This window comes from Myripristis murdjan, chromosome 6 (genome assembly GCF_902150065.1).
Source record: "Myripristis murdjan chromosome 6, fMyrMur1.1, whole genome shotgun sequence".
Classification (NCBI taxonomy): domain Eukaryota; kingdom Metazoa; phylum Chordata; class Actinopteri; order Holocentriformes; family Holocentridae; genus Myripristis; species Myripristis murdjan.
The window spans coordinates 728428-751470 of NC_043985.1; the positions used below are offsets into that span (position 1 = coordinate 728428).

Below are 23043 nucleotides of genomic sequence, written 5' to 3' on the forward strand. Positions count from 1 at the left end.
TCATCTCAGCTCATCACATCACATTAATATACACTCAGTGTCCACTTTATTAGGTCCATCTGTACAGTCTAATGCAGTTCAATGCAGCAGCTCTGCCATAAATTCTACCTTTTAACAAAGTTTATAATGTTCAGTTTGTGTTGACATTGTGGAGAATGTGTCAATTTAATTCTATGTTTATTACTGAGGTTGTAGTTTGTACAGGTCTTGTACTGGACTACATTATATTGAGAGGTGTTTCTAGTTTTTTGACTTCCCTATTTGTATACACGAACAGGACAGAATATTAGAAACAGCTCTCAATAAAATGCAGTCCAGTACAACAGCACCACTATGAGCTCAAGGCCCAGCATAGAATTGAATGAACACCTCTGTTACTGTGACAAAAAGAAAGCATTATAGGCATCATAAAACTAAACTTTTGTATTGGTTACAGAACAGTTGCATTGGATTGTATTAGACTGTTCATGTGGACCTAGTAAAATGGCCACTAAGTGTGCTGACAGCCAGCCAGTTTACTGAAACTAGATATAATGTTACTGTGTCAAGTAAGCTAGAAGTCGGCTGAAGAAGATGTTGTACATCCTGACTTCAAAACAAAAGAACCACTCTTTGTTATAATGTATTTGACAAGTTAGTTGTGAATAAAGGTTTTATTTTGTAAACAACAGGAAGTGAGCTTATTTTGTACCGTGGCTAGCTTAAGAGTTGTGTTGGCGTCTCAAAAACATCAGAGCAAATTTCCAAACAGGCGGTACCTGGACAAACCAATCACATATTGGTAATCTACATGACTAGATTGTTGCCTGAATAATAAAAAAAAAAAAAAAAAATTACTCAAATGACATATTAACAGTGTTGGAGCAAAAAGTATATCAGCTTTTAGAACCTGGTTTAAAGTCCTGATTTCATGTTGATCAGTGCAAAAAGCATTCTGGGATACTTAGCAATATACCTCAGTGTGAACAGTCTGCTAGTAATAGCACACTAATTGTCCAATGAGTAAGTAGGATGTAGTCCATACTGTTTGAGGATGTAGTAGGCAGTACTTTAGTAGGTGATTCAAAACACAGCCCCATGACTGACTTCTTTGCTAGCAGAAGATCCGAATTTAGATGGAAGCCTTTGCTAGCCCTCACGTTTTCTTGTCTTCTGATGTAATCCTTGGTGTACCGTGCTAACAAGCAAACTGTTACTGTTCCTATTGTTTGTTGAAGCTAGCGTAAGCGGAGCGTACAGGGGTTATGCGAAGCTTGCGGGGGTTGTGCGACCGCTGCAAAGCCTTGCTGCGCACCTCCGAAAAATTGTAACTACGCAGACCGCACGTAGCCCCCAACGCAGGCCCCCACTGACAACAAGAGCTATGATTGGTCCGCTGAACTATTTCGCCCCTCCGGCGTCACATCCAGTTGTTGTGCCAGCAGCATCATTTTTAAAAGAACTGCTGTTGTGATCACATCTTGACTCGTCAGTTAATTTCAAATTGTTTGGAAAGTTTGGATCATGCTGGATCTGGATCGACTGCTGCTCCTTTTAAAAATAGCGCTGCTGGCACCACAACAGGTAGAGGAGTGACCATACATCACAGGGTGTATGTAGGTCTGCCGGGGAAAAAACAAAAACGTGCCCCATAGCGTTTTGGCGGAGAATTGCTTAGCGTGTTTCGCAGAGGTATGTTGGACACACACGCCCTGCGTTGCACCTGCGTGCGCGTTGCGTCGAGTGTCCACAGAACCATAATCTGGCCTTAAATATGGCCAGTGCTTCTGAAGTACAACAATACAAACATGTGGATATGTTGTACTGTTGTCACTGTCAGCTACCCTGGATAAAAGGTGCCAAGTAAATGTTAATGCTGTGTTTTATTATGCTGTGTCATGTTATGTCATGTTATGTCATGCACTGGAAAAAAAATCTGCAGCCTTAACAAGTCATGTGGTCTCTTATTCAGAGTTAAAATCTTGTTTTTTCTTCAAACAAGGTTAGAGTGTGATGAGCTAATCCCCTTTGCCTTTAATGCAGTTTCACTTTTTTCAATATGTTAGAATAAGGCAGATTACATAAGGTCATACCCAATTCAAGAACATTTTGGAAAGAAGTGGATTAGCATTTGAAACAAGCGGAATTATCTTAACCTCTAGCAGATTTTTTTACCTTGTTTGAAGAAAAAGCAAGACTGAACAAGAGTCGAAATGACTTGGTAAGATGGGTTTTGTGAGAGGGTTTAGGCAGTGTGTCATATCATGTCATGTCATTTCCTGTAATGTGTACCCGACCTACCCTCATTTTGGCCTTGGTGCAGACAGCCAGACTCTCTTTGCAGTTTTTATGGACATGGACACCACAGTCTGCAAATAACACAGAAAGACCAGTAATTTCTGGAATCTTTGATATCTGTCAATACAACATGTACTATACGGGATCGATGATATCTTGTATGAAGACTTTTTTTCAGCCTGGACTATGGAATGACAAGAAGAGTTCTGCTTGAGGATGTCACTGGATATCTATCTATCTATTTTTCTATCTATATTTATGTATATCATCGATAGATCGATAGATAGATAGATAGATCGATCTTTATTCATCCCCGCAGGGAAATTCAAATGTCCGGCAGCTCACAAACAACAATCATACCCACAGTCCTGCAAACAATCAAATAGTATTAAACTAGCTTTAAAGTAATGCATACAAATAAAATTAAAATATAGATATAGATATAGATATCAATAGATATAGACAGATATAGAGAAAACTTGCACAGGAATTTATGACCCCCATCTCTCTCTCTTTCTTTGTCTTTCTCTGTCTCTCTCTGTCTCTCTCTCTCTCTCACACACACACACACACACACAATCTCATTGTCTATTTTTTGTACACCATGCACTACAATCAATGACCTACAATTTGCTCTACAGTAACGGTGATCTATCAGCTGTGTCAATCACACACATGATGCAGTAAGTAACATTACTGGTGACCAAAGGCACCCTAACTTGTCAAAGGCACGGGGAGCTGTGCTCAAATGAAAAATATTGAATCAATCACTGAAAATATTACTCCGCCTATATCTTATTGCCCGAGTCTGTGTGGTTTCTATGGCAACATGAAACTTTTCACCAAAACCCGCATCAAAAGCCGCTGTCAACTTTGTTTGACTGCATAATGGAGCGTTTTGTTGTCAATTTTGATTTATTTGGCAACCTAAGTTTGGATGAATAGCTGAACGAGGAAGACGAGACAGAAGAGATAAAGCCGAGATACACGAGTGAAGAGCTGGATCGGACAAACAGCTGATTTCTCAGGTGTAAGTAAAGAAGAGCTAAACAAGATCCTCCGTGAATTTTAATTTCGATAATAAAGTGCCTCAGCGGAGTCAGCACCACGGACAGTACCTGTAAGATTTTCCACGGAGATGTGCGGCTATAACTCTGTTCTTGTTTGTTATCAGTTATTAATTAGCCTATTAATCGTTATTAATTTGTTCAGTCTTCATGAGTTTCCTAGGCCAAAGATTTAATTAATTTGTCAATTTGTTTGCATCTTTACATTGAAATGAACATTTAATAAATCAACGTATCTGTGAAAAATGTGGTCTTTATTTCAGAGGTAAATTGATAACAGTCTGAAAAGGTGATTATATAACTCTGTTCAGCCTTAATGTGACTGCTTACTGTCGTTACTTTTGCTGCTTAGCCACATTAATCGGAGCTGACGTTAAATTGGAGTGACACACCCCCAGCTGAAATAAAACATCTGCCGGTGAGTTTATGAAAAGATATATGTTTGCCAACACTGGAAAGCAGTAACCTATATTTAAATAATTGTTAATATAAGTTGGTTGTAGATAAAGATCAGCTGCTGTCACAGCACCTGTTAGATCAAAAATGACTGAGAAGTCGGCAGAAGTATAACTATCAGTCCATGAAAAAAAAAAGTCTAGCGGATATTCTAGTTACAACATGATTGAGCTAGCAGAGCAGTTTTGTTTTGCTATGTTTGGTATTTATTCAGTTTTGGGAAATCAAGATGCACCCCCCTCACCGCTGAACCTGGGGGTACTTTGGCTGCAAAAATAATTCATGGGGGGTACTTCACTTCACAGCACGAAGATAGAAGGAGGAAAAGAAAACCACAGAGGAGCAAAGGAACCTAAAGAGGAAAGATAACTTATTTTCTTATTGTGGCAGAAGAACTCTCTTGGCATTCATGGTTTCAAGGAAGAGTGGAGAAAGGAGAAAACACAGGAGAAAGAGAAAGAAGAGAAGGAATTGCAAAGAGTATGGGAGGAAAAAATAGAAGAAGTAGGAGTATGTCTTACTGTTACAGAGGAAGGCTTCTTTGGTACTGAGAAGTTTGGTACATTGTTGACAGGTGGTAGAGGGGGAGGGACTGACTGGAATAAAGACATGACCATCTGCCATCTTCTTTTCTCTGTCTTTACTCTCCCGCTCTTTCTCTACTCTCCTTTCCTTGTCCTTCTCCTGGGAAAAAAAAAAAAACAAGAGAAAAGAGTTCGTTTAATCTACCATCAACATTTTGACAAGGATTCAAAATTGTGTTTTATTGTTGAAATTTCTTTCTGTTACTGAGTAGGCAGGTAAACACACACACACACACACACACACACACACACACACACTGTGTGCACAATTATTAGGCAAGCTGTATTCCTGAGGATTAATTTTATTTTTGAACAAATACAGTGATCTCAGTCAATTCAAAAGGTTAATAAACCTCAAAACTGAATATTTAACAAAGGAAAAGTGAGTTTTGGCCATGTCATTATTCTGTGATCTTTAAGGCCTTTGCTGGCTAGCCACACAGTGGAGTACTTGGATGCATGTGATGGAGCATTGTCCTGCATAAAAATCATGGCCTTCCTGAATGATGTAGACTTTTTCCTGTACCACTGCTTGATGAAAGTATCATCTAAAAACTGGCAGTAGGTTTGGGAGTTGATTTTAAGTCCATCTTCAATCTGAAAAGGTCTTACTAGCTCATCCTTAATAATAGCAGCCCATACCAGTACCCCACCTCCACCTTGATGGCGTCTGACTCGAATTGGAGTTCTGTGTCCATTAGTGATCCAGCCACAGGCCCACCGATCTGGTCCAGATTCTTGGCCCAGTCTTGACGTTTCAACTTATGAGTCTTGTTCAGTGGTGGTTGTGTTTCAGCCTTCCTTACCTGGGCCATGTCTCTGAGCACTGAACACCTTCTACCTCTGGACACTCCAGGTAGGTTGCATTTCTGGAATATGGCGGCACCGGAGGTTAATGGGTTCCTGGTAGCTTCACGTTTAATTCTTCTCAAGTCTTTAGCAGTTAATTTGTCTTTTTTTTTCTCCACACGTTTCTAGTGATCCTGGTGACTATTTGCAACAGAACGTTTGATTGTTCGGTGATCACGCCTCAATAGCTTAGCTCAGTGGTTCCTAAACTTTCTCTGCTGGGCCCTCCTTTGGTACATAAGAAAATTTTTGCGCAAAAAAACAGGACATACATACACATATACCTGCTTCATGCTGAAGATCTTCTCAAATCTGGGTTGCAGTTTTGAGATTGCCACTCTAAGTTCATTTTCAATGTCCAGCTTTGATCTGTATTTTGTTTTGATTGAGACCACAGCAGAAAAACCTATCTCACATAGGTAGGATGTGGCAAAAGGAAGAAGTATGGCCAGGGCTCTCTTACCCAGCAGTGGGTAATCTTTCTCCACTCCAATCCAAAATGCAGCCAGCGTCTTTGACTGAAACTGCAGCCTCATTGTTGAATCAGAGGTGACATCACAGGTGGTGTTGCATGTTTCTGAAGGGCAGAGATGTGTGCTTCCATGCATGGGATCACTGTGCTCTGCAGCTTGTTGTCTTCAATGAATGATTTTAGGTTCTCAAATGAGTCCACATTTCCATTTTTCACTCGCTGCAGCCACATCTAAAGTTTTCTGATGAATGATGTGATTTTATCTGCCAGATGTGGGAGGTGTGTATTTGTGCCGTGCAACTGCAAATTCACTTCAATGATTTTCAGAAACATGAGGTATGCAAGTTTCATGCGGAACTTGTTACAGTAAAAATTATGGGCAAGATCACTGCCCTCTTCCTTCAAAAAGATGCGGATTTCATCTCGCAGTTCAAAGACCCTGGACAGCACCTTCCCACGTGACAGCCATCAGGACTCGCTATGAAACAGAACAGCTGTGTGGTCGGAGCCCATTTCCTCGCACAGTGCTGAAAAAATCCGGGCTTTGACAGGTCGTGTTTTTTACTGAGGCAATGACATCGGTCATTACATCATTCAGCTTGGGACTCAGCTGTTTAGACGCCAGTGCTTCGTAGTGTAACATGCAGTGCGTCCACTGCACATTGGGGAAGACGCGCTTGATGAGTGCTTGCCACCCTCCCCGTTTCCCAGCCATAGCCTGCGCCCCGTCTGTGTAGATCCCCACACAGTCCTCCCATTTCAGACTGGCCTCTTTCAAGTGGGTGTCAATGATTTTAAACAGTTCTGTGGCTGTGGCTCTGCCAGGAATTTTTTTTTGCAGAAAAGCAATTCCTCCCTCATGTCATCTCCATCTATGAATCTGACATAAGTTATCAGTAAACAGTCTTTGTTACTGTCAGTGGCTTCATCCATCTGCAGAGAAAAGTGGTTGTCACGCACCTTATCATTAAGCTGCTGCTCTATGTCCTTTGACATATCATAAATGTGCCTACCAATGGTGTTGTTGGACAGAGGAACAGCCCTTAGTTTGCTGGCTGCGGAGTCATCAAGCATAATTGACACCATGTCCATAGCACAGGGAAGTATTAATTCCTCCGCTACTGTGTGCGGCTTTTTACACTGTGCCACTCGGTAGGCAACTTTATATGAGGCAAATTGAGCATTTGCTGGCACAGATGCAGCTTTAGTAAAGAGAGACTGTTGAGCACGGCAGTTTACAAGTTTTTGTCTGAAAAACTCAACTGGCTTGTCTTTGTGCTCTGGATGTTTTGTCTCCAAGTGGCATCTTAGCTTGTTCGGCTTCAAGCTGTCACAAGCTAGCACTTTAAGACAGACAACATACTGCAACACAATCTCCTCATTACCCACCGTTGTACAGGTGAAGCCAAAGGCAAGATATGTGTCGTCATATTTTCTAGTCTTTGCCTTGGAAGGAAATTGCTTTGGAAGCACAACTGGCAGTGCTTCATCCTCTGATTTGCGTTTACGTGGGAGCTCTGTCAAAAATTTGTCCATATTATGCTAGCAGTGTCATTTACTGTATTTATTTATTCATTCATTCTTCTTGCGCCCCCCCTGCAATTGCTCTGCGCCCCTGAGGGGGCGCGCTCCCCACTTTGGGAACCACTGGCTTAGCTACTGCAAGAGTGCTGCATCCCTCTGAAAGACATTTTACAATTTTTGACTTTTCAGAGAATGTTAAATCTCTTTTTTTGGCCCATTTTGTCTGAGGTAAAGAGGCGACTGTGGTGATCCACAATAAAGACACTGAGAGAGACATTCACCAAGGGACTGTGCCTTTAAGAGAGAGGGTAACGTAGGGCGGGAGTTTCTACAGGTTTCAGGTATTGTAGTTGATGTTCACATTCTGCTCACAAGCTGTATTGCACTGCACGTTGTTTTTTAGTGGAGAGTAAAGCTGACTCGACGCACCTCCGTCTCTTGCCTCGTCACTTGTTACATCTCCACACCACCTAATAATTATGCACACCTTGATATAGGGTATTGATCACTTTAAGCTACACCCTCCCTCATTACACAAATACACATCACCTGATAATGCTTAAATCCAGTTAGCATTCAAGTTTATATAGCTTGGATTTGGAAAATATGCATGAAAATGACGATATGGTCAAAATACTCACTTGCCTAATAATTGTGCATGCAGTGTATAGCTAGATAGATAGATAGATAGGGAGATGGATAGATAGTTATACACACATACATATACATAGATATAGATGTAAATATATATCATATCTTATACATCATCTTTTACCAGTGCAAGCATTCGTAATTTAGACACTCCAATGTGAAAATTAATTTTCAGAGACTTCAAACTTTCTTCACACCAGCTTTACATCGTGAATTATCTGTGGTTGATGAATGGTAACAACTTTATTAGCTTCAGAAGAACATTAAAAGGTGGCTGTTTCAACCAAAAACTCTAATATGAAAACGAGGGATTTTGACTGCATGTTGTGAAATTTTTAGTATAAAACGGTTTGGTGCAATGTGAAATCTGAGTAAATGGGCCAGATATTCACTGGTGCTATTCTTGAAAATAACAGTAAAGTGAAAAAAAAAAAAAAAAAAAAAAAAAAAAAAACTTTTACCTTCATTGTCATCACCACTTCCATCACTGTAATCCATCCATCACTGCAACCTTGATCATCACCACTACTATTACTACTACTAGTGTCACCAGTGCGTGTTTCACTGTATGCTGAACTACATATCATCCACACACTGACACAAACACAGCCACCTTTACCGTCTGCTTCCTACCTCATCCAATCCGGTTTCTCCTCTCCCACTTCATGAAGTTACTGAACCTTTTGTGTAGCATGTCTGAAATCTGCTCATCTGTTTATCTGACTTCCTGTCTCTTTCTTCCATCTGTCTTCATCTGTCATATTAACTTTTTCTTTACCTTTCTCTCTGTCTTTCACTCTTTCAACTGGTCCCTCAAAATACTCTGAATGCTGTCTGCATGGGTCTCTGTCTGTCTATTGGAGCATTGTGACCCTTACTGTCTTTTTAACTGGCTGTCACTGTGCACAAACTGCTGCCTGACTGACTAAAAACAGGAAGTGAGTGAGCTAACACCAGCATGTACATATTCACACACATACGCCAGAGCAATGCATTAGTTCCTCTTTCTCTGCACCTTGCCTGTCACCAGTATTGTAAAAACCACATATGTAAAGTCACTGTTTCAGTGTTTACCAAGGAGTCATATAATAACATTTTTCTTTTTAAATGTTTTACAGAGCATTATTTAATTCAATTCAGTTAAGTTTAGTTTACACTACTCACAAAAAGTTAGGGATATTCGGCTTTCGGGTGAAATTTCAGGATGAACCTAAAATGCATTATAACCTTTACAGGTGAACTTAATGTGACCTTCTGTAAACTTTTGAATGCACATGTCCAACTGTTCGATGTTTCAGTACTTTTTGCACAAGTTGCTGTTCTCTAACAAGGAGCTTAACGGCAAAATTCACATCAGGTGTTTGATGCTCCAGCTCATCGAGGTCGTATCATTAGGGAACGGCTGCTGGAGACTGGGGTCCCTCAAATGGAGTGGCCTGCACTTTCTCAGACCTGAATCCCATAGAAAACCTATGGGATCAGCTGAGTCACCGTGTAGAGGCTCGGAGCTCTGTACCCCAGAACCTCAATGTCCTGAGGGCCGCCCTTCAAGAAGAGTGGGATGCCATGCCTCAGCAGACAATAAGTCGACTTGTGAACAGCATGAGACGTCGTTGTCAAGCTGTAATTGATGCTCAAGGGCACATGACAAGTTATTGACACTGACATTTTTTTTGTGGTATATCCACCACTGTTGTTGGCTTTTGTTTCAAGAAATTGTTTGAGAGAAATGAGGAAATCACCAGTGCATGCTTCTACTTAAATGCCCTACTTTCATGATATAATATCACTGTAGCGTGAACATTTTCCATTTTCCATAAATTTCACCCAAAAGCCAAATATCCCTAACTTTTTGTGAGTAGTGTATATAGCACATATCACACAACTGACTGCAATGTAATACGCTTCACAACACAAAGTGGAAAATACTGAAAAATTTATCATTAAAAAAAGTAAGATAAACAGTTAAACCAAACAGATAAAAGGTTACAATCAGAGAGAGGGCAGGTAGAATAATAGGTGAAGAATTACAGTGCCTAAATAAAAGTCAAGCTAAAAAGGCGGGTCTTTAAGTTAACAGCCCTCAAAGGGTGAAGAAGACTGTTACAAAAGTAGGGACTATAAAAGCTAAAAGCAGCCTCAACATAGACTTTAGACCTATCTCTGGGAACAGGTAGAACAAGATAGACAGACAATAACATACAATGGTGCAATAACATACAATAGACACAAACATTCGATGCTGCAATGTTATTGCACAAAAATGGTACTGTTCTCCTTATGCATCCATATAACATCACAAAATCTGGCAATGAGAGTGATCATGGGCCAACAGATGTGATTAACAAGAGGATGTGACAATCAGTGAGGCTAAGCACAAACAGGGCTGCAGTTTCTAAACGCATTCACAAAACATCACAAAGCCTAGCTGGAAAGAAGGTCAGTCATGGGTCAGGGTGGCATTACTTTTTTCACCTCACGTTTTGAAGACAAACGTTCACCTAACCACATGTTTAAAGAAAAAAATGTAATGAAGCAGTGGAGAAATGTTTCTATTTAATTGGCTCAAAATAGAACAGTAATTGCACATCTTCTTGTTTCACTGTTAAAGGAAAAAAGCAATCAACCAGTGGAGTTGCTTGTCCAATTTATTGGCCCACAACAGAAATATAATTTAACAGCTTTCTGTTTCACTTTTGTTAAAAAGAAAAGCGACTGATCCACAGGTACGTACATTATAGCTATGTTGATTCAACACTGTTAAGACAATTAAGAGTACTAAGTTTAGTAAGAAAGTAAGTAAGAAAGTACACTTTATTAATCCCACAAGGGGAAATTCCAATTTAAGTTACATCCCGTCCAAGAGACACCAAAAAGACATGACAAATACAGGGTTACAGGATCAGGAGAACTTCGGGTCAGCCACCATGTGCGGCGCCCCTTACATTAGATGAGAAAGGAGGACATTAGGGAAAAGGGGGGGGGAGTCAAATGTCAAACTGGACCCCAAGGGGAGCACAACATGGCATTAGCAAAAAAAAACACACCCCAGAACAATAAGCACATAATAAACAACATGACTCGAGACATTGCACATGTGGAAGGGGGGAGGGATTTGGGAAGGGGGAGATGTCCTAGCACAGACGAGGGCCGTATGCAGCCACTACGGTGCTCCGCACCCACGAGCTGCACTGAAAACGGGAGGGAGAGGGGGTGGGGGGCCAACGAGGTGTTGAATTTCAAGGGATGCATGTATATGTGTCCTTGTGTATGTGTATGCATAAGTCCAGGACCATCTTCCCCATACAGACTACACATTGTCTCTGCCGTCTGATAAGATGACACCCCCGGCCGTTGCCCGGGAGACGGCCTCGTGAGTCCTGAACAGAGTTGAAATTCCCGGGTGAGGGTGATGGGGAGGGAGGGGGGGAGAGCGGCTGTCTGCATAAACATCCAGGAGAAAAGTGAAGATAGCGGCCTTCCAAGGTCGCTGGGGCGCCGAATTGTGGATAAGGTGATTGTTATGGTCAGGCTGACTCTGCAATTTCCATCAGCCTTGAGTCTCTGTGGTTCTCCCGGTGATTCTGAATAATTTCGAATTATGGCACATTTCCTCAGTGTCGAGCTTCCAACTTCTCCAAGTTGTTACCCATCTGGCGTCAAAGTCCAGGAATTTCTTCCTGCTTGCAAATTGATTCATGAATCAATTCGCACAACGCATGAGTCTGAGTGTTGTTAGCTCGGCACAAACCTTCTATGGCTGGCAGTTTCTCCAGAGCCAAAAGCGCTGCCAACACCCTCTGAACTTTGCGATAAATCAGGAATCCACCAGCACCAAACAGCAGAAATCCTGTTATCATGAATCCAATCATGTAGACGTCTTCAACATCCTCGACGGAAAGAATCGACAGGCACATCATCCTCCACTTCTCCCAGGAGTCCATGGTGTACCCGGCGGCAAACGTTCCATCGGGGCATGCGGGCTGTCCTTTGCCCAGTTTTTTTGTAGAGAAAATTTGATCAATTGCATTGAGAGACCAGCTCCAGATCCATTGTTGTGGATTTTCGGAGGGAAATGCAGAGAGAGGCTCCGATAGAGACAACACAAGACAGAGAGCAGAGCAGGGCAGATAAGGGCAGGAGGGAGCTAGAGAAAAAGCGTCCGCCTTCGTTGAGAGCAGGAAGAGATAATGAGATAATTAGAACAACTCTTCTCACCTGTTGTTGGTAGAGTAGGATGGAAAAGGTTTTTGCCCCATTCCATCTGTTTGTCTGTTTGTTTGTTAGTAGGGTATTAGGGTTGGGACCCGTTTGGATTTTAACGATTCCGATTCCTTAACGATTCCGTCTTAACGATTCCGGTTCCTACCGGTTCCGATAACAGTTCCAAATATATACATTTTTGTATTTTTTTTTTTTTGACACCATTATACTTAAAATAAACAAGTAATAAACAACAAGCTGCTGCCAGCTTGGGGGTGGGGGTTGGGTTAGTGTAATGTAGTGTTAGTGTATGTTTATGAGTTGTAGAACATAATAAATAATTATCTTTAAGGAGTAGATGTTCACCAGTAAGCTTGACTCCAATAATTTAACAATATGTCATATTATTATTCGTTTTAAAAATGTAAATTACTTATCAAACAGACCTAACAATTCAACTACCAATGAATGAACAGGAGTATGCCTGTGATAACACAGATTGAATATGAAAAATAAGCCAAAGTGATACCTCTTCTCTGAATAGACAAGCTAAGCCAGTGTGCTGCTGTTAGCCAGTGAAAATAGAGCAGAGTGGCAACTCTTTACTTCGCTTTGTTACACAATCTATGTCAGTGCGCTGCTGTAGCCTGGAAAGTTTCTTTGCCTTTTGGACTTGTACGGTGCCGGTGCAGTTGTTTTTCTAATTCCGCGATTCCATATTCACGGAAATTACAGGACCCTAGTTAAGTTAAGTTGCGTTTTTCTGGCTTCGACATTGTTTGGTTACGCTGCAGGGCTGCACTCCTCCCTCGCTTGATAATGACTGTCCGACATTCTTCATAGCAGTGCAGTGGGGGCATATCCACCCCGAGCCCGCTCAGTCTTGTACATGACGTGACATCACCACAGTCGCTTCAGTGCACACAACTGAGCAAAATGAATGCAGATGAGAAATTCCAGGAATCGTTATGGGAACCGGTTTTGCGAAAATGATGGATCCGGCTCCATTTCTTCAATTTCGGAACCGGTTCAAAACTATGAATGAATTTGCACAAAACTTTAGAGAAGGTTAGTCATGGACCAAGAAAGAGGTAATTAATGTCTCATGCTGATTGGTCAAAAGGGTGCATGGCAGTGGGTGCCACTGATTACAACTTCAGAATGGGCTCATGTAACATGGTGTAACATGGTCATGGGGCAAGAAAGAACCGATTATGCCAATTTACCAAAATGGAGCAAAAGGTACACAACGTCCAAACGGTTTCATGTAACATGGCAAAATCTTCTTGGGTCAAGGAAGAGCTGATTACCCTTTCATGCTGATTGGCCTGATTGTGACTGATCACAAAAAGGTGCATGAGTGCAGTAACAGGAAGACTCCATAAATCAAATATACAGAACTGAACTCAAATGTTTGAACTTAATATAAATAAAAAACATTACTTTCAATTAAGAACATGAACACTAAAAACTGATTAAGTTTAATTTGATCAACTATGTCATGTGGAAAGGGCATATCTCACAAATTGCATAGTGCTGGCAGAAGCATACAAAGATGAGAACCTTGGATATGGCTGCAAGAGGGTGGGTTATGTCATCTTAAAGTTCTCCATAAATACACACCCAAAACCCAACAAACAGACATGCAGAGGGTATTTCTCTCACCTTGCATTTTTTGCTCATCTTGCTGCGGAGGTAGCTGAACGTCCTACTGACTTTGGTCCCTCCTCTTCCCTCAGTGTCGCTTCTTAATGGGCCTGGCTTGTCCTCTGAAATACTAACAAAACACAAAGCATTCATTAAACTATTTCAGCTTCATTGAACACAATGATTGGGACTGGTGAGGGAAGTGATGAGAGGGTGAGAGGGACATTAATGTATGAAAGAGGTTATGAGCTGTGATTATTAATGCTCTTTACCTGAACTAACGGTAGTAAAAATTACAGCTCATGAACCAATGGCTAGTGAGCCTGCAAGGACACAGGTTAAACTGAAAGTATATCTAAACCTGCTGTCCATTTGGTTTGGTCTTAATCAAGGAATGACTTGTTGCTTTGCTGAATTTATGCATTCTTAAATTTGATCATCTGACTTTGACCATCAAAAGGTCCTTGTGCCTTTGTCATTCTAGGGTCAAAAACATCAATTCATACAACATGTAACCCAAAGCGTGTTACTGTTGAGTGTTCAGTGTCATGAAAAGTAACAGCAAGTAACAAACAAGATGACCAACACCATAAAGGGACACAACAACATGTAACATCCATTAGAAACACAATGGGAAAGCCATTTTTGGTCCTGAAACACAGGACAATGTTGCTAACATACACGTTCCTTGCTTACCTGTATTCTGCTGACCCAGCAGTACTGGAGAAAGAGCTCATTCCTACAAGACGCAAATAGGAAAAAGACATAATCTAATCAGAGACCAACAAGACATTTCATGGTGGTAAGTGTTATCTGCAAGGTATCTGCTCACTGCAATCTAGTTAAATAAAATGTTTAGTTTTGCTGACATGATGAGACATGCTACAGGACCCCTGCTGACTATGGATCGCCAAAGTCAAATTTTGTTAACTACCGATGGACTCCTGTGAGGGTATATACCTAATAATATATGGTAGAACAACATAACAGAACACCAGTGAATGAATTAGACACAAAACTGTTCTTACAAAGCACCCTGCAAGACATTAGAGTCTGATACTGTATCTCCACCCTTATATGAGAGGGCTATAACAGGTGTAAAAGAGGTGGTCTAGTATAGAAACAATAATGCATGCTAGCCAGGGTAATATGGGGGAGTATTACGAACTCTGGGCCATACACAAGCAAATCAGCAAGCTGGGGTTAAATTCAGTGACAGCAATGTGAAAGCCAGCAACCCAGCAACACCTCCTTGATTTCACCTCAACTGCCAACAACACCATCCTTTATTTAATTTAGGAATGTGTTTTCGAAGAAAGTTCTTTGTCTGTGGTCTTACGTTGCCTGTTATGAAGATTAAGTGAGGGTCCCATAAAGCCCTTTCAGAGTGTACACAGTGATTTGGGGCTCTAAATAAACTTAAATTTCAACTTGAAGAAAGTTTATCAGAAGCACAGCCAGCAGACAATTTAGAGGCTGGATATTGAACGCTGAGGCTAGATGTTTTTCTGAATAAAGCTATTTAATGAAACAACTCTCTAAGATAAATGAATATATAATTCATTTTAAAACAACAAAGATAACTATACATGTATAGTCAATATAAATCATGACTGAACATATGTGTCTCTCTCTGCGGCTAATCTTGTGTAGTGTAATTTTTTGTGCATAGATATGCCTTATATGAAAAAGAACCCCTTGTGGTTGCATTGACTCAAAATCTTGCAGAAAAAAAAATGTTTCTGCTATTTCTACACTCTCTCTTCATTCACTGAGTAGGTCGCTTGACCAAACTGCTCTGTCTCTGCAGGGTTGCTACAGTCCCTCACTGTCATTCACTGTTCACAACCAACTGCTCTGCTCCTTATCTTTGGGGGTCACACACTGTGTTTGCTTGTGTGTGTGTGTGTGTGTGTGTGTGTGTGTGTGTGTGTGCGCGCATGAGTGAGTGCGAGATAAAGCAAAAGATACCTTTAGCGGTAGTTTTGAATTTTGCCATTTTAATTTGTCTTCTTTTTTAAACACTGCTGAAAGTCATATAACTTCAGGCAAAGAACATGAAATAGCTGACGTGCCATAGGTACTCGACCACTGGTGCAGACAGAACAAGAAAAAGATACTCGAGAGGCTTTGGGACCTGCGTGGACCCCAATTTAGTTCAACACAGTCTAGCAACATGAGTAATCCTCTGTCAAAATGTCACATTTGTTAGCTGTTACATCAACATTTTATAAGATCAGAAAAGTATCATAAGGCTGCTGCTGTTACAAGACAGAGGACTGGTAGAGTGGATGTTAAGCAGGGATCGACCGGAGCACACTGTTATTAACCAGCTTAGGGACAGTAATGCAAAATAGAACATCCCAGTAAAAACAGAGAGAAATGTATACAAAAACCTACTACGCCTGCAATAACAATACTGTGACAGACCAATAATGTCAAATCCCAGTCTCATTACTAACAGAGAAATATACAAAGCAACTGTGAGCCAATTCTGACGTCACTTACAAGGTCTCCACAACAGGAAGTGCTTTTTCTATACATTGTGATTCTATGGCTTCTGCAAAGGGTGACCACATTTCAGTGAACATTTATTTTGTTGTGGTCAGGGAACACCGCAGGGTACCACACTGACCAAGTAAGCTGAGGACTAAAGCCATAACAGGCATTCTGAGATTCATAGTACTTACTCCCTCCCTCCTCTTCCTCATCAGTGGAGGAGGAGCCCATAGAAAAAAAAGTGTCTAGTTTTGGGTAGGAGTGGGGAGATACTGAGAGAGAGAAGCTGATTTGTCATTGTGCTTGTGGCCGTCCAATTGCTGAAGTTTATCGTGTTGAGGAGAGGCAGCGGGATTTATAGGGAATCAAAATGCTCATTCATATGGCAGTTCACAAATGAACAAAATCAAAAGCACAGGGGGCAGATAGGGGAAAGAATACAACAAGCCCCACAGAATCAAAGATAATCAAAAGAGATTCTTAAAACAAGCAGAAGCTCACCATCTGTTTCCCGCTGGCTGATTGCAACCATAGAGATGGATTTGGTGAGGGTTTGGTGGTGGAACATGGAAGGGCAGCTGGTTGTCATTGTCAGGACTTGGTGAGGGCTCTAAAAAACCCAATCCAGAGACAGTTAGTTTACAAACATGACATAAAGCAAGCATGTGAAACCATTAGGGGTAGACTGATAACGGATGATAGCCATGACAGTTCTTGGTTTGAAACAGCCATCAAGTGATATTCTCTGCTAGTATTTAACTCTGGAGCCCAAGGCTGGGTTTGGACATGTTTTATTTTATCCTCTCATTTTATCCTTTATAGTCTCAATTTCTTTTCAAAAACAAATATAAAAAAATCTATTCTTTGTCTGATAAAGATCCACTTTTTTTTCTTCGCTGGAAAGCATGGTTTCAGGAAGAAGAAGAAGAAGAAGAAGAAGAAGAGGGAGAAGAAGAAGAAGAAGAAGAAGAAGGAGAAGAAGGAGAAGAAGAAGAAGAAGAAGAAGGAGAAGAAGAAGAAGAAGAAGAAGAAGAAGAAGAAGACGAAGAAACCTAATCCTAAGATTAAAAAAAAAAACTTTTAAAAGCCTATTCCTATTCATAAATTATTTAACCGTTACCATCTCTGTTCAACAAAACTACATATTAAGACCCTTTTTCAATGAAAAAATCAAGTCTTAAAAAAGCTTAGATATAAGTCTACACCTTTGCCTTAACTTAGTAAGCACAGATCTATGAATATGCAAATAGCCCCACCTCTATTCAAATCTCTGAGCTCACCTTTGACTCTGCTCATCTACCATATAAACAGCTTGCTTGTTTTCTGCTGAGCTAGCTACTGTATGCTAAACAACAAGTGGTGATACAGGAGTAATTTAGCCATACATGCTCCAACTGGAAACTGATTCTGATTAAGAAGGAGAGTGAATTGCACAGCATCGCTTACAAGTGAATGTATCACAATGGCAATATATTTTATGTATTGCTAAAACAGCTAATAATGTGTTGCTGATGTTGCATAAACCTTAGTGCCGACTGTATCATGAAATATGCAACTGGTTTCCTGTCCGGTCTTTTTTTTCTCTCACCATGCGATGACATCATCTTGTGGACATTTACTGCTTGTTTGAGTTGACAAACTTGGACACCTTCTCCATGTTCTCACCTGTCTAATGCTTTCTGGTAGTCCAACCAAAATACCAAATGTCATTATAACCAGTTCAGGCTTCTCATAGACAACCACTATATAATGATCAATTCTAAAGTATAAGAAAATGCCAGAATCAGAAAACTAGCCAACACAAGCATGCATACACACAGAAACCCAACCTGACTATCGATGCTGCTTGTGTCTCCTTCTTGCTCTTCCTCAGTGAGGGACACCAGTGAGCCTCCCCTCTCCTGGCTGTCCGGATGCAGTAAACCCCTTGCTCTCTCTTCCTGATCAGACACACCCTGACTGGGGCAGGTGATCTGTCCTGCTCTCTTATCCACCTCCAGACCCTCCAAACTGTAGCTGAATGGAAAGAGAATGGGAAAGTGATTGACGCAACACAATAACATAATGCAGTGAGAAGGTTGCATCATCTTCTCTTTCTTTATTACTTGGTTGTGACATTCATCTCACACTTGCAATTTCCAATGTTGAAATTGTTGTTTTTTTTGTAAACAAAAACATTCCTTTCTGCCATGAATATGCATGCACTTCAAAAAAAAAAAAAAAGCAAGAAAAAAAAAGATTAGAGTAAAAATCAGATCTAATTCATAGTTATCTCCTGAACTATAAAACTTTTTCTCATGAAAAAACAAAGCTTGGTTGCTCCCTAGACACACTAAAGAGGCATCGCACTCGGCTTCATTTAAAGAGATTTGAAATAAAGTAATGCACGTCCCTTGTGAGAAAGCAAAATCTGATTATTTGAATCTGGTCAATAGCACTTATTCAACCCAGCAAAATTCTGGCAGATGGTGAAATCAAACAATAACCATTCTGCCGCCTCCCTACCTACTGGGACACGTCCATATTATTTAGGTCTATGCTTATGTTTAATTGTCTTGATGTAGAACCCTTGATTCCTATAGTACAGTGCCAAAACACTGATATCTAAAAAAATAAACAAATACTTTTTTTTTAATCAGAGTTATGAGTGTGAGGCTTTACTGTCTCATTTCTAATTCATAGTTAACATGGCAGTAAATACAGTGCCAGTACTGAATTCCCACAGTAGAAAATTAAAGAGTGTAACAGCTGGGAGCTAACAACAATCAACATGCTAATGAACCCTGGTAGCACACTCTCATTGGCACTCTGATGCCCTCCCTATGTCTTCCTGATGTAGCCTGGAGACTTTTCTACAGGTTTTAATTAAATTAGAATGGCAGTGTAGTATGGAGGACTAAAAGGGACAGAATGAAATATATAAATACATTTTTAAATAAATACTTAAAAGTGTCATTAATTACCGTATTGATCCGAATATAAGACGATATTTTTTCCATTGAAAATGCCCTGAAAAAACGCCCTCGTCTTATATTGGGGGTCTAAGCAAATACACATGTATTGTACTTGCATATGTTCCGTGCTTGAATACAGCACACATCCCCCTCTCTGGCACGGTTGGAAGGGGTGTGCTCCAGCACGGTACGGGCGTTCATGCACGAGCACATACACGGTCACGCACGCAGCGCGCGAACATGTATACAACGTAAATCATGCAACTTTCCTCCAGCCTCCGCAAAATCGATTAATGCGCGGCTCGATTACCGGCGAATGGCTGCGTCGTGCAATCAATAATCAACCATGTTGTCTGTGTCGCTGTCCATGGTGCTGCTGCAACCGCGTATAAGCAAAAGTTGATTTATGATGAAAGCTATATATGGCAGTCTGTGTGCGCCGCGCACCTGTCAGATCCGGCAGACCTGACCGGGTGGGTGCGGTGCCGACCGAGGCACCGGCTGGCATCAGGTGGGCCGGCCGGTGTGCGCCGCCACCCGGTTGAATGTAGCAGCCAGCTGACATGCCGCTCCGGCTGTCAGTTGGACGCTTTCTGAAGTTACCTCCGAAACTGTCGAGGTAAATAAACATCCCTTAACCCTGGCCAATGTGAGACGGTGGCGGTCTCAGAAAGAAGAGCTAAAAAATGCCCACAGCCAGAGAAGGGCTTTTTGTGGTCCAAAAACTGGTCGATTCAACGAGACTGACAGGAGGGTGTGCGATTTTGTGAATGAGAAACGTAGTGAAGAACTGCCCGTTACGAGGGCTGTGATGCAGCAAAAAGCACCTGAAGTTGCCACAGAGCTCAACATACCCCACACTGAGTTCAAAGCTAGCATGGGCTGGTGTTGCAGAATGCAGTGGCGGATTTAAGAAATTTGGGACCCAAGGCAAAGGCAGGCATGGGGCCCTCTGAGATGAGAGGACAACACACAAAACAGGGGCCCTGAGACACACATAATACGATAAGCATTCTGCTGGCATTTTAGCAAAAGTATTTTAATCAAAAACATAATTAATGTGCGCAAATAAGTAATAACTGTATTAACCATAAGTGTAAGAGGAGTTTTATGGGGGCCTCAGGAACTTGGGGCCCTAGGCCACCACCTAGTTTTGCCTAATGGTAAGTCCGCTCCTGGCAGAATGTCCATATAAAAAGTATTTTTCCAAAAAAGGGTCTTGAAAAAGAGGGGTCGTCTTAAAATCAGGGTCGTCTTTTATTCGGGTCAATACGGTAATTAAAATGGGAATTAAATAAATAAATGTGTCATTAAATGTGTCATTAATTCATTAAAATACCAGCTCATTTAATGTAAAAACATATATATAATTATTTCACTACTTACTTAATTATTTCACTATGTATTTAATTATTTCATGGACCGGTGTTGCAGTGCTTCATGAATTTATTTTATCTGTCAAAGTCACCCATCAAAGTCAGTGGGTGGGACTAACGCGAATCTAGCCTAATTGATTGCTTAGGTCTGAAGTCTGGAAGTCTGCCGGAGCCGGAGGAGTTTTGCTGAGAGCCTCTTCAGTTAAAGCTGCTGCTTCTCTGAGTAGTTCTGCAACTTCTCGACATTTTGTGGCTGCATCTATCTAGCACGCATCGCGCACCCACAATAACATTTGCCCCTGCAGGTGCCCCACTTGCTTGAACCAAGTAAAGGTTACGCCACCTAGTGTGTCAAAATATCAAATCAAATCAAATCAAATCAAGCTTTATTGTCATTAAGCTGCACATACAGCAGTAGCCTTTAGCCTAGCGCGGATCCCAGCTCTCTTCCCCTTCCTTTGTTTATGTTTGCACCGCTTGTGCTCCCTCCTCTCCCTGGTGACGGCCGGTGTAGACGCAGGTAAAATCCTGTGCTGGCCTACTATGTCCACATCAAAGCAGAGAGCCTCAGTTCTTGCAGCATGCTTTACCCTGATGTTTAGTAAAGTCTCTGGGCTGTAGGTTATGCAACCTGAGCGTCTGGGTTAAGCAAAATGGTTAAAAACATTCACTCTAGAATATGTTTACTTGCTCTGCATCAATCGATTATTTGAAGTCGATCTGTCGTGACTTGCTGTGCTGGGTAACCAATCAGGTGTTAGGATCCGCCCACTGACTTTGATGGGTGACTTTGACAGATAAAATTAATTCATGAAGCACTACAACACCGGTCCATGAAATAATTAATTAAATAGTGAAATAATTATATATATGTTTTTACATTAAATGAGCTGGTATTTTAATGAATTAATGACATATTTAATGACACATTTATTTATTTAATTCCCATTTTAATTAATTAATTACACTTTTAAGTATTTATTTAAAGATGTATTTATGTATTTCATTCTGTCTCTTTTGGTCCTCCATAGTGTAGTAGTTGGGGCCACATAAAGTATGAAATTTTGACCTTGAATTATCGTGTTCAGGAACAAAATGGGTCCACACACTATAGTTGCTTATGCTTATATTTAGTACCCAAAAAAGTTTTTTGAGGGTTCTACATAAATAAGCATCATGGGAGCTACTAACAAAAATATCTTAATTTTCAAATTAGAATTTTTGGTTGAAACAACCACCTTTATAGTGTTCTACTTCTGTAGCTAACAAATTTGTCACCTTTCATAAACTATGGAACTGATAGATTGTCAAGTAATCAGAACACAACAGTGCTGCTGCTTTTAGGAAAACTAATGTGGATGACTGTATTACATTGACGTAATACTGGTGGATAAAAATTACTGGAGTTCTAAAACTCTGCTTGCTATGTGAAAAGATTAGCAGAAATGTTAAGTATACATGCAAGCATACATTATGTGTGTATTGTATGTGTATATGTACATTTTTTAGATATTACTGTAAACATGCAGAATCGCTGGTATGGTCCTTTAATCACCATGACACAGTGCCAAAACGAATTAACCCTACTACTTCCATCAAAACTGCCCCACTGGAAATTGCATGTGTAAATCATATCTAACAACAAAAATATTTTTGACAAAATCTGTTGTGCAAATGTGTGTCTAGTTTGGGTGTCCCTATCATTAAAAAGTTTGAGAACAACTGCCCCCTTCCATTAAACACATAATAGTTGCACATTTGGTGTTAATTGGTCTTTGTTTTGGCATTGCATTTTAACATCCCTGTGATGGAAACAATCAGAAATGAGCTCGAATGTATGAAAGTATTATTAGGTCCTTATTCATAAAAGTCAGTGCTTCATCAACCTCTACTGATTACCTTCTGTTGTCTATTTGCTCTTGATTAGGATGAGCCAGGTTCGACGGACACCAACTCATACTGGAGAGATGGAAGGACAGGGGGATGCATGAAAGATCACAAGATGACAAGCATGGAAAATAAATAAAGGATATATATGGGAAAATAAGGATATTAGATGGTTTATGAGGGGATGAAAATCCAAGGTTGATAACTAATAGGAAAGGAGGACATGAAAGGCTAAAAGAGAAGAAAATGGTGACAATTAATACTTGAGATGAAAGATGGTTCTAGGTTAGTGAATAATGAAAGAATCCTCATGAGGACTACTGAATTTTACTTAATGTTGGTGCTTTCATTCAGTAATCAAGATTGAGTAATTTGATAATTCAATAATATGTTGCCATATCAAGTTGCTAGGAATGTCTTAGTGTGCTTATTAATTAATTTGGTCATATACAGGATTTCCAATGCAGAAATGAATCAGACTAAGTTATATGCAGAGCATTACAGGAGCTCTATTACAGAAACTTCATATCTCAAGATTTAATGGAGGAGGATAGGATTTAAGATTGTCTAGCATAGGATTTTTTTCCAATTTCATAT

At 40.5% G+C, this 23043-nt stretch overlaps 1 protein-coding gene across 2 annotated transcripts in view; it reads right to left on the reverse strand.

The window, feature by feature from the left end:
* Nucleotides 1–23043, reverse strand: part of akap13 (A-kinase anchoring protein 13) — a 270096-nt gene that overhangs the window by 70369 nt on the left and 176684 nt on the right. For both annotated transcript variants that reach the window (XM_030054645.1, XM_030054644.1), the window contains 7 exons: nucleotides 22459–22518; nucleotides 18059–18245; nucleotides 16731–16839; nucleotides 14427–14469; nucleotides 13749–13860; nucleotides 4322–4484; nucleotides 2281–2348 (listed from right to left, as the gene is read on the reverse strand). In XM_030054645.1, coding sequence (XP_029910505.1) covers nucleotides 2281–2348; nucleotides 4322–4484; nucleotides 13749–13860; nucleotides 14427–14469; nucleotides 16731–16839; nucleotides 18059–18245; nucleotides 22459–22518 — 742 coding nt within the window. The remainder of the gene's footprint in view (nucleotides 1–2280; nucleotides 2349–4321; nucleotides 4485–13748; nucleotides 13861–14426; nucleotides 14470–16730; nucleotides 16840–18058; nucleotides 18246–22458; nucleotides 22519–23043) is intronic.